General features: G+C 34.3%; 1 protein-coding gene across 1 annotated transcript in view; it reads right to left on the bottom strand.

The window, feature by feature from the left end:
• Window positions 1-4,343: 4,343 nt before the first annotated feature.
• Window positions 4,344-13,378, bottom strand: part of LOC140438333 (uncharacterized) — a 42,005-nt gene continuing 32,970 nt past the window's right edge. Inside the window, exons 5-6 of the mRNA XM_072528013.1 lie at window positions 11,013-11,145; window positions 4,344-4,519 (exon numbers count right to left, since the gene is read on the bottom strand). Coding sequence (XP_072384114.1) covers window positions 4,396-4,519; window positions 11,013-11,145 — 257 coding nt within the window. The 3' untranslated portion in view covers window positions 4,344-4,395. The remainder of the gene's footprint in view (window positions 4,520-11,012; window positions 11,146-13,378) is intronic.

Below are 13,378 nucleotides of genomic sequence, written 5' to 3' on the forward strand. Positions count from 1 at the left end.
TTTTTCTGTTTCCATCGTAAATTGAATATTTGGATGTAGTGTATTTATATAAGCCAGGAAATCGTTTAGTTTTTCTGCTCCGTGACCCCAAATCACAAAGGTGTCATTAACGTATCTGAACCATACCCTAGGCTTGTATGCTGAGTCCATTATCTTCTTCTCTAAATGCTCCATGAAAAGGTTGGCTACGACCGGGCTTAGTGGGCTTCCCATTGCTACTCCATCCATCTGTTCATAAATTTGGTCTTCCCATGAAAAGTATGTGGTAGTTAGGCAAATACGGTATAATTCCACCATATCCTTGGAAACTAGTCCCTCAATTAAATTCAGAACGTCTTCTAGGGGGACTCTTGTAAATAGGGAAACCACATCAAAACTAACAAGAATGTCGGATTCCTGCAAAGTTATTCCTTTGATCTTCTCAATAAAATGGGCGGAGTCTTTTACAAAGGCATCGTTTTTTCCTATATGTGGTTGTAAAATATCGGCCAGATGTTTTGCAAGGCTGTAAGACGGAGATCCTATGGAGCTCACAATAGGGCGGAGAGGTACATCGTCTTTGTGTATTTTCGGCAAACCATACAAGCGTGGTGGGACTGCTTCGCTGTTGCATATTCTTGGCTTTATCTCCTCTGGTATGGACGAAGATTTAATAAGTCTGTTGATTTTCCGTAGGGTGACTGCTGTGGGATCTTTTTTAAGTTTCCTATAAACCGCAGGATCTAGAAGATTTTGTATTTTCGTTTTGTAGTCGGCTGTCTTCATTACGATCGTGGCGTTTCCCTTGTCTGCTGGTAAAATTACAACATCTTTGTCTGCGTTTAACGATTTTATGGCACGTATTTCTTGGTGGCTCAAATTATTTTTCGGTGTCTTAGCTTTATGCAAAATTCTTGCTGATTCTGTCCTTATTTCTTCAGCTGCTTCGATTGGTAAGTTGCGGATCGCAGACTCTATATTAGCGATGATGTCTTCTTTGGGTATAACTTTAGGCACAATCGCAAAATTTCCCCCTTTGGCTAACAATGATGTTTCAGCTGAAGTTAAAACTTTATCTGAAAGATTGACCACTGTTCTTTCTGTGTTTTGTTTTGATTCTACCTCCTTATGTTTGGTTAAGCGTTCGTATTTGTTTTCTGCTTACAAGCGAAGCATCAACATCTCCAGAAGATGCCAACCCCTAGTGTTGGCGAAACGTCGAGAACAAATCTCAACAGAAGACAACGGCCCAACAGCCCGAATAAACAGTTTAATAAGTTAGACGATGGCCGTGAAAGCCTAACGCAATTTATCAGTCGCCTCTACGGGGAGGAGGTAACTACATACTACAGAAGACTAGATTGTCTACGGAAGAAGAAAGCTCAACTTCTTGCGTGGTTAGCTTTTCTATCACGATGTCGAGACAACGGGGTACTACCGAACTTCTTACGAACGAATCGATCCATCAGAACAAGTCAAGCCAATAGAATATATACACGCATGGAAAAAGCACTATTACGAGAACGAATACATGACACCAGACGAAATTTGGCGAAGGTTGACAAGGAGCTTCTAGATTTGTTTTACGTTTTGAGCAGCAGGTTGAAATATGAAGATTGGAATAAAATTGAATCCATTTGTTACAGAAAAATGGAAAATGAACTAGAAAGGAACACTGAACGCCAGAAAAACAAATACGAACGCTTAACCAAACATAAGGAGGTAGAATCAAAACAAAACACAGAAAGAACAGTGGTCAATCTTTCAGATAAAGTTTTAACTTCAGCTGAAACATCATTGTTAGCCAAAGGGGGAAATTTTGCGATTGTGCCTAAAGTTATACCCAAAGAAGACATCATCGCTAATATAGAGTCTGCGATCCGCAACTTACCAATCGAAGCAGCTGAAGAAATAAGGACAGAATCAGCAAGAATTTTGCATAAAGCTAAGACACCGAAAAATAATTTGAGCCACCAAGAAATACGTGCCATAAAATCGTTAAACGCAGACAAAGATGTTGTAATTTTACCAGCAGACAAGGGAAACGCCACGATCGTAATGAAGACAGCCGACTACAAAACGAAAATACAAAATCTTCTAGATCCTGCGGTTTATAAGAAACTTAAAAAAGATCCCACAGCAGTCACCCTACGGAAAATCAACAGACTTATTAAATCTTCGTCCATACCAGAGGAGATAAAGCCAAGAATATGCAACAGCGAAGCAGTTCCACCACGCTTGTATGGTTTGCCGAAAATACACAAAGACGATGTACCTCTCCGCCCTATTGTGAGCTCCATAGGATCTCCGTCTTACAGCCTTGCAAAACATCTGGCCGATATTTTACAACCACATATAGGAAAAAACGATGCCTTTGTAAAAGACTCCGCCCATTTTATTGAGAAGATCAAAGGAATAACTTTGCAGGAATCCGACATTCTTGTTAGTTTTGATGTGGTTTCCCTATTTACAAGAGTCCCCCTAGAAGACGTTCTGAATTTAATTGAGGGACTAGTTTCCAAGGATATGGTGGAATTATACCGTATTTGCCTAACTACCACATACTTTTCATGGGAAGACCAAATTTATGAACAGATGGATGGAGTAGCAATGGGAAGCCCACTAAGCCCGGTCGTAGCCAACCTTTTCATGGAGCATTTAGAGAAGAAGATAATGGACTCAGCATACAAGCCTAGGGTATGGTTCAGATACGTTGATGACACCTTTGTGATTTGGGGTCACGGAGCAGAAAAACTAAACGATTTCCTGGCTTATATAAATACACTACATCCAAATATTCAATTTACGATGGAAACAGAAAAAGCTCAACAACTAGCGTTCCTGGATGTATTAGTAAATCGAAAGGAAGGTCACTTAGGACATAAAGTGTATCGAAAACCTACACACACAGACAGATACCTAAACAGGAACTCAAATCATCATCCTAGCCAAAAACAAGGTATCATCAAAACTTTGGCAGAGAGGGCGAAGAGAATTTGTGAACCACAACATCTCCAAAGTGAACTTCTTTATATTGAAAAAGCGCTCACCTCTAATGGGTACACCAGAAGAGAAATACACAAGGCGATGAACAACGTATCTAGAAGAAGGGACGAAGAAACAGAATGTAAAGGGAAAGCGTTCTTGCCCTATATATCGGGGGTAACGGACAGAATTGGGCGAATACTCAAGAAAGCCAACATAAAGACCATCTTCAGACCTACAAAGAAGATCAAGGATTGTTTAAGATCGGTAAAAGACAAACGCGACCCATTAGCAACGGCCGGAGTATACCGAATACCATGCACATGTGGAATGGTATATGTGGGAACCACAAAAAGACACACCAACACCAGGATAAATGAACATAAAAGCCATTGTCGTTTAGGACATATCGACAAATCTGCCGTTGCCGAACACGCTTTGGGAAGCGGAGAACATCGAATACTATTTGAAGAAACACAGATGCTGGACAAAACTTCACAGTACTACCCACGGTTATATCGGGAAGCGGTGGAAATATACAAGCACCCAAACAATTTCAATAGGATAGAAGAAGGACTAAAAATCAACAAAACATGGATACCAGTATTAAAATCCACAAACGCCCTTCCCGCCAAACACGGAGATAGAAAAGCTACTATAAACAACGACACGCCCCCTCAAGCCGAAACCAGTGGAGGGGAGGCGAGTGGGAATTATAAATATTGCCTCCGTAGTACAACGCGTCGTCAGTTTCTGCTTACAAGCGAAGCATCAACATCTCCAGAAGATGCCAACCCCTAGTGTTGGCGAAACGTCGAGAACAAATCTCAACAGAAGACAACGGCCCAACAGCCCGAATAAACAGTTTAATAATGTTCATACTTGTTTGTTAAATTTTTTGTATATAATTAAATATTTCTCATTTGGTTTTTGATCCTTTATTTAAACATTATTTAATAAGAAATTATTTTTTTTGAAAATACACGTGTGTTTTTTCGTTATTTTTTGAGATTTTTTACTTGGTTTTTTAAGTCAACCCCATATACTTCTTTCTAGCAGTAAGTGATATAGGATTTTTTGGTTTATGCAGTGTTATAATCAATAATATAATACTTTTTTATTATAATTTGCTTAATTTTTTGTTTATTTACACAAAAAATCCAAAGCTGAAATATGATCCAGCCATACCTTATATGTATTTTTTTCTTGCCATATCAGTTAAGGTTAACACATTTAAAAGAATATGTTTAAATTCTTCATGAAGTTATTTGTAAGCTCATGTCATGAGATTAGGTTATAGCGGATATAAATATGGAAACGTCGCCTTATTTTTATATTATCATTTAAAATTATAATACAGGTAGTTTGAAACACAAATATAGATACTCAGTAATTTTTTTATTTAGTTTAGTATAATAAAAAAAAATGTTTTTAAGACGCGCATGGACCAACTATTGCTTCTTCGTAAACTTTTATGAATTTATTTAAGTTGTCGGACGTGTCACATTTTTCAGAAAACATCTTTGGAAGACATTTAGCAACTTTAGTCATAACCCTGAAAAACAAAATGAAGTTATTAAACCTTCCCCTGGAAATAATTTTGCTTACATTTTAACAAATAAGATAGAAAAAATAAGAGAAGCCAACAGAATTGTGTCAATACACCAAATCTTAACAAGTGTGGTCTACTTAAACATAAAAATAAGCGCAAGATATATCCTAAATATCGTTCAAGGGTACACCCTATCAAAAATATTCTACGATCAAGTTTGATCTATATCCAACCTGTGCAATCAAAGAAAATCCTGGTCACTTAGGTAATTAGGCACTAAGGAAGACCCCTTTGAGCTATTATACCATATCTTCACATGACATTTTTCAAAAACACCAACGATACGCCCACGTAAAAATAATTATACATTAATGACAGGAAAACGTGAGATATCAGATACCAATTGACAACAATATTTTCCTTTACTTTTTATTAACTTTAAACGAATTAATTTAAACTTTATAATCTTTTTATAAATTCTATCTCACCTAAAGTTTTTATGCGTTTTTCACTTAGTTCCCTTTTAAATAATTTTCATAATTTATTTTGTTCCACGGCAATTTATTTCATTTGCTTTGTAAATGTTTGCATATCTTCGGTGAATTTTGTATTGTAAATACTTTTTGTCTTCGCTGATATCCTGTACTAACTTCCTAATCTTCTTAAAAAGTACCTAATTCTTGGTTTTTTTATCTGGGTGTTTAGATTTGTGAACTGTTGATGTCAACCTGTCTTTTGAAATAGCCTTTCTTGTTATTTTAGTTTTATTTCCGTATCAGCAATTAAGTGATGTAATAATATTTATTGAAATTCATTTTATATTGTCATTGGTATTTTTTAATTACCAAACGAGTTTATTTTTTATTATATTACTACTAGAAACAACCCTTCGTATTTTTAATTATCCGCAACAACTCTTACTTTAAGAGCCATGATGGTAAGAGTATGTACTTTTATGCCTACTTGGTACCTTGACGTCTTTTTATGTTTTTTTGAAGCGCAGATTAGTTATTTCAAGAGTACCAGACTCTTCATCTTCCTCTTTTTTTCCACCATGAGGGGTCCACATTAGGACTTCTTTTGGGAGACGTTCTTCAGACATTCTCTGTACATGACCGTACCATCTGAGTTGTTGGGTACCAATATCGTCTACTATTGTATATTTTACTTTCATAATTTCTTTTATTCTGTTGTTCGTTACTCTTTCTAGTCTAGATTTTCCAGCTGAACGTCTCCAGAAATCCATTTCCGTTGCCTCAAGTTTTCTCTTGTATCTTTGCTTTATTTGCCAAAATTTACTACTGTACATAATTATACTTTTAATGATTGTGTTATGTATCTTGTGCTTGTTATTATTAGAGATTGATTGATCCCAAAGGATACTATTGAGAAGGGGAATTGCTTTTCTTGCTTGGGTGTTTTTGGTAATTTTTGACCAAGATATGAAACTTTTAATAACGGGCTCTGAGGCGCACTCTGAGGCTCGCAACGCATAAAAACCAATACATACGTAAAATACATATAAATTTAAAGATGTATGTTACTTTATACTTATGAATAAAAATATTAAAACATAATTTTTAGTTGAAATTTTCGTTAATTAAAAAGTGGTGAAATAATTTGTTTAAAAAATTTTTAAATGAGCCGTAAATATTGACAGTTTGGCTATTGAAAGTTATAGACAAATTTAAAAAAAACATTTTAATTTTTAATATTTTTTTACAATTTGATTAGTTTTTTGTAGAGATACTGAAAATTTACTTAAGTGCCCAGTTTATGCGTGTCCGCAATCACCGCGAGCTGACCGCGTTAGACCGCGTTATTAAAAGTTCCATATCTTTGTTAAAAATTGACACAGAAACATTTATCCTTAACAAACCTTAAAATGTTGGCTGTGAGTTGTTTTATAACTTTCATTAGTCAGATTCATTAGCCAAGTTTATACCTTAATATTGTTGAAATCTCTTATAAACAGATTAGTTCACAACTTTTTAGTACCATTTTTAACGTTTAATATTGCTATAATTTTTTTATTTATTAAGATAAAACAATTTTGCAAAGTTATTTTTTTAAGTTCAAACAATTAAGGTTTTGATAGTTAATTGTAGGTATGGAAGCTAAGTTGTACTTGGAAAAGACCCACCGGATGCCAATTTTGCATTAGTTTTTAACGAAATTTGTTATGGCTCTAACATAATTGCCGTAACAATTAAATCACAGTTTACTAAGGCCATTTTGGCGAAGGCGGTCTTCGGCTAAAACTAGTTTTTCAACTGCTTGGAACCCTTGAGTCGTGGATGACTCATCATAATTCGGGTCTATTGATTTCTGGTAAACAAACGCCGAAATGACTAGAACAAAGACATAATTAGTCATAATATATTTACAGTTTTATAGGCCATGATATTTATTATAGTAACACTATATAAAACAAAGCCTTATTTCTACTTCCCACACACACCTTCCCAAACCCACCGAGGTAGGTTAGCCCATTTGGCCTTATCACTACCGGTCAAAGCAATTGTTCTGGGATCTAATGATGGTTGTGTGTGCCGATACTTGCTTTGCCTTTTCTGCACCAAGTACAGTCGAGAGCGAGCAAGCATCGAATCCTTTCATCCGTCGTCTAATACCCAGTTATTCGTCCAGTCATGTCCTTAATCTACCTTACTTGCTAAGCTAATTTTTTTGGTGCTTGGATTTAAGAGAATCGTGCGGCATGCCTCTGGCTCACTTCTGCATGCGGTTTTTGTTTTATTTTTTTTTGTGTATTTATGGTGGTTGGTACCCTTTTGTGTTAATTTTTCTATCTACGTCTTAATCTATGGACAGGTATCATCACTATCTGACTCGCTATCCGATTCATCTGAATCTTCATTATTACGAATAATTAAAGGTCTTACTTCATCAATAACTTGTTCTATTTCATATCACTCTAAAATTTTTTTTTTCAGTATGCTGAATACATTTCCGCCATTGTTCCTCATTAACTTGGTTTAGTGCATCTTGCCAAAGTTGTAAAACGCTGGCTTCGTCAGTGGTCTTACATGCATGTTTATCATAGTAGTTTTTAGTGATGCCCCACATCAATTCAGTTGGATTGTACTGGCAGTGATATGGTGGTAGTCTAAGGACCTCATGATTATATTTCAGTGCCATTTGGTCAACAACAAATTTTTTCTGAGTAATATGTTCTTTGAACTTATTTAATAATTCAGCTAATAAAACTAGATGTAAGTGTTCTATATTTTTCTCCGACAGCCACTTTCTTAAGTCTTCTTTTTTCCAGCTGCTTATGGGAAACTTTTCCTCCTCTCTGGTGTGAGACGAAGCATTGTCTAAGACTATTAATGACGTATTTTCCAGATTTTTTAATAATTTTTCCTTAAACCAATGTTCAAAAATATCGGCGTCCATATTTCCGTGGTAATCATCAGTTTTTTTTGTCGAAAAAAATATAAATCTAGCATTGGATATAAAACCTTTCATATTGTCTGCATGCAATATAATATATCTTTTGCCATTACTCGCACTAGGACTCAAATAGCATTTGGTAGAATGATCTTGCCAGGATGATTTGGTATTATTTCCTTTAGCAAAAATCCATGTTTCGTCAAGAAACACAAATTGTTTGGCAAATTCGGAATTCTTGTTTTCGGAATCCTCAAGTACTACAGCCGACCAGTAGGAGGTTCGATACCACAAAGCAGGAAGAAAAGGGAAAGCATAACAGAGTGGCTGTAACTAGAGTCATAAATTATTTTTCGGGCGTTAATCCGAAATACGACAGGGTAAAACGACTTCACTATAGTAAACCTATTGGTGAGTTGGTGGTTTATTGTCTAATATACGTCAGACTATACTTCAGATTTATATGTGGTACATTTTGTAACTTTTTTTATATAGATTCGGTTTTGTACGCCACAAAGAGGAAGACATAGAAAGCAAAAAAGTAAGTCTGGCGCCAAAATTGATATTCGTGATATTGAATCAAATCCGAAAATCAAAAGTCACTATACAAGAGCACATTCTGAATAACATATATATAACGTATATTAAAGGAACACGAAAAAAAAAATAAGCAGGGCAGAGAAGCAAGCGGACAAGGATAAAATATCTGAATTTTAGAAGGTGACCTGTTTGAATTTAGAAGCTATATTTCCGCTTTCAAAAGCTGATGTGTCCACGTTTTATTAAAAGTCAAAATTTTCTATGTACAATTTTACAGTTTGCGACCTGGCCAGTAAATGGCAGGGCTCGGTTTATTGTTTTATGTGTCATAAAGGACAGGGAAAACGTGGACCTAATGAAATAGGGTCGTGTCTCTTAAAATATATGCAACGAAAATTCGAAGAATATGAGGGAAATAATTTTAAAATTGTATTTTATTCAGATAATTGTTCGGGACAGCAGAAAAACAAATTTTTACTAGCAGCTTACTTTTATGAATTAGAATTACAGTAAAATAAAATCAATTACTCATAAGTACCTGGTTACTCGACATACGCAAAATTAAGGAGACAATATCCACTACCTCATAGAAAAAAATATAAAAAGTAGTCTTAGATCAAGGCCAATTTTAACATCAAAACAGTTCGTAATATTAGTGCAAACGGAAAGGAAAACCAAACAACCTTTTACAGTAGTGGAAATGAGTAACGATGACTTTGTTGATATAAAACAGTTAACTTTGCAAATTTCCTTTAATTTTATCAAAGACTCTTTAAATGATACTGTAAAGTATAGTGAAGCATGCGTGTTTAACGTTGAAAGAGATAATTTGGACCAATTTTACTATAAGACGTCATTCTGTCTGAATATAGAACTGTAATTATTAAACCAAGAAAAAATTTGCGAACAAACAACACTACCTCTCTGAATTATAGAAACATAAAATTAGAATGTGCTTACAAACCGCTTCTAGAGATACCTAAAGAAAAATATAAAGACCCAATGGAATTATTGCGGACCAATGCTATTAAAAGGTGCCATGCTCATTTTTACAACAGCCTCAAACCTTATGAAGAATAATAATCAACCGCAACAAACTTTGCCTTGTTTGTGTTAAGATTTTTCCTATTTAATCAGGAGAATAATGCACTGTTTTTATATTGTGTTTGTTTTATTACCTTAGTTTTTTGCAAACTATAATTTTAATGTATTGTGGCATACTTAAAAGCTGTAACAGTGTGTTTAAAATAAGTTAAGAGCATATTTTAAAGGAATTAAAGTAAAAATCCTTTATAAAAGCTATATAAATTAAAAACCCAAACGGGCTATGTCATGAAGACAAAAGGTTTTCGGAAACCATGTTCCATCATCAGTGTCTAGGTGTACATGTTTTGAGCCACTAAATATCAGGGAAAAATAATATATAATAATAACGGATTTATTACGGCTGTCGCCGCTTCTCCGCCCCCTATTTCCATCTTTTTCTGTCATATGCAGTTGCCTCTTCTAAGTCTCTTGCCGCCATTGCTTCATCAATATCGTTGCGCCAACTTCTCCGTGGTCGTCCTCTCTTTCTTCTTTCAGGAGGGATCCATTGAGCCACTAAATATCAGGGAAAAAACCCGTTAAAATTTATCTGTTACAATTTGGTTTACATTATTTGGTATTATATTTTACGATGTTAAAGTTACCAGTGGATATGATAACATGGCGACGTATGACGTCACATGAAGTTGCAGGTCCTGAGACGAAGTGTCTACGAGGACTTGATGATAGCAACTGAGTTGTGGAGTCATACGTCACTATGTTATCATATCCACTGGTAACTTCAACATCGTAAAATATAATACCAAATTATGTAAACCAAGTTGTAACAGATCAAGTTTAATTGGTTGTTACCCTGATATTTACTGGGACAAAACATGTACACCTAGACACTGATGATGAAACATGGTTTCCAAAAATGTTTTGTCTTCATGACATATCCCGTTTGCGTTTTTAATTATTATTTATATACCTTTTTTAAAAGATTCTTACTTAAATTTTTTGTGATACATGGTATACAGCCAGCTACAGGAACTTAGTTTCCTTGTGGATATTTTAAAGGGTTGATTTAGTTATACAAAAATGTATTTTTCTTTTATGGTTATAGTCTTAGTTTTTTGTTTTTATTCACTATACTAGAAACTTATGAAGTCAGTTTTTTTTAAATGTACAGAACTGACATAAAGATATTCACGTAAATCTCAATCTAGTATTTTTAAATTACAAAACTTTTATTTTCTACAAAGTCCAATTTATTAGATGTGCCATTATTGCATCCAGTGAGCGATATGCGTGAAGAACAAAATAATAATTTTGTGTCATGTGTATTGAATAAATAAATTGTATTTTGGTTTATTAGAAACACCTTCATTGTGTTTAAAAATAGTCACTTAAGATATTAAGCATAAATTGCGAGAACCGGGGTAAATACTGATCTCACTCATCGGTATTTTAGTTTTTATTAAATTTTTATTTTTGGTAATTTTACATTCTAACTTACCGACATGCTTCAGCCTTACTATGAGGAATTTCGACTATGTCTACTCCTGCCGCAGCTTGTTGAAGACATTGCATATATGTATTACCGACTCTACTTCCCTCCAATTTTTTGTAACAGTCTTTTACCTCATTAGCTAAAAATAGAAATTTTTATAAATTATGCAATAAAAAGTGTTTTTTTAAATATACTTAAATTGGTATAAAAACTAAGGTTTTTCCCGTTACATTCTTTAATTCAGGTACCCGACAACCGTCATTGATAAATTTGGCGATAACAATATGTAATAAACAAAATATGCAGAAAACTAAACGTCATTTTTTATTTATCAACAATGTAAGGTCGTTGTATGATTTTAAATATTAAAGGTGAAGACCGATAAATTATAGTAAATTGTATGGAAAAGTGACACAATTTTAATGAAAAAAAAAAATAGAAAATATTTTAAAATGAGAGTTTGTGAAGTTATTTTTGTTAATTTGTTGCTCAGTTACTCCAAAAATGGCTTCAAAAATTAAGTTTTTGCAAATTATTAACCCTTAAGTGGTTGATAAGGGCGTACAAAGTACGCCATTTTTATTTTAATCATCATACCTTTACATCCAGATGTTAAATAGGCAAGGCCGCTCCTGTATCCTCCAACCACACATATTTCTAAAGTATTTTCCACCTAAGAAGACCGCTTTGCAATTAAATGCTGGTAACTTTATTACTAGCGGACCAGATAAGCGGCGATACATTTTACACTACCTTTATGCATAACATTTTACTGCTCTGTTTCAGTCAGCACCGCTCAACAAGTTATGGTTTATTGGTTTTAATATTTTATTGCAATAGTACGAGTACAGAATATTTATGTAAACAGTGAAGTTATTATATGTTAACTTTTTTTTTAATTTCTTCTGACGTATCTTATAATGTAGATTTACCCAATAATCAAAGTTATGCCTTTACAAGAACATATTATTTGAAAAATAAGGAGTATCATGTGCCATAATAATTCTATTCTCCTTTATACACAGTTTAAAAATTTGTTTAGTAATGTATTTCCTAAATCCACACAATCATTGAAAAAGATTCATGCTATTTAAAAATATATTTGTAAACGACACCGTTATCGACAAAGTAGATCAAATTCAAACTTGTCATCATATTACACTTTTCTTTATAGTTAAATATTAATTGCTGATCGTGGGTTGCATTGGTGTTATTCAATAATTAAGCAAAATTCATAGTCATTTGGAAAAACACTCTGTTGACTAAAGCCATACTTATTTTAAAGACATGTGAGCAACTAATGGCAGAGAAATCCAAACCTTTCCGGCAGAATAGGATATAAACTTTCTCTGTTTGTCCTTGGAGAACTTAGGTTCGACGACAAAACAAGTCGTAAAAAACGCAATCAAACAGTTAAATTAGCGGCAGTGCGAGAAATTAAAGACAAATTCACATACAAGTGTCGAAAAATATTCTGCCCAGGTGAACGTATTACAATTGACGAAATGTTAGTTCCATACCATGGTCGTTGTAGTTTTGTACAATATTTGCCTAACAAGCCCAACCAATATGAGATAAAAATATTTTCACTGTGTGATTAAAAGATTTTTTATGTTTCAAATTTAGAAATTTAAGAAATTTACTGTGGCAAGCAGCTCGAAGGAAGATATATTCTATCAAATACTGCAACATATATTGTACTCAGATTGGTCGACCTCTTGAAACATTTTAAAAGAAACTTGACCACAGATAATTGGTAAGCCAAACTCTTGTCTCAAGAGCTAAATGGAAAAATTACTGTGGTTGGTACTGAAAAAAAAAATAAAAGGGAAATACTACCGGAATTACAACCAAGCAAAACTAGAACTATACACTCCTCAATATTTGCATTTTAGATAGAAACCACCCTTGTTTCTTACAGTGGAAAACGGAATAAGGCTGTCATATTACTTTCTACGCAACACGCTGATGAATTCCTTAGATGATAAGTTGGGCACACCAGACATAGTACTATTCTACAATAAAACTAAATGGGGAAATCAATCTAGTCGACCAAATGTGCAGCAATTACACTGTCCAAAAACGAACTAGACGGTAGTAGTAAAGAGTAAGCCACTTCATCGCACTGTGACCTTTGACCACTGACGTCATACCACGCCCCTGCCCTCCGCGCCGGTCATGCCAACACATCCCTGTCGTCACACCATTTCTGTAGTTGTGGTATTATTCGCTAGTCGTGACCATTAGGAATTAACCATTTTTGATATGAAATAATTTACAAATTATTTTTGAAAATATATAGTTGCAGTATATTGTATTATATAATTTTGTAGTTAACTATTATCCAATAGTCGTTACTATTCTATTGATTT

Source organism: Diabrotica undecimpunctata, chromosome 4 (genome assembly GCF_040954645.1).
Source record: "Diabrotica undecimpunctata isolate CICGRU chromosome 4, icDiaUnde3, whole genome shotgun sequence".
In the NCBI taxonomy this organism is placed as follows: Eukaryota; Metazoa; Arthropoda; class Insecta; order Coleoptera; family Chrysomelidae; genus Diabrotica; species Diabrotica undecimpunctata.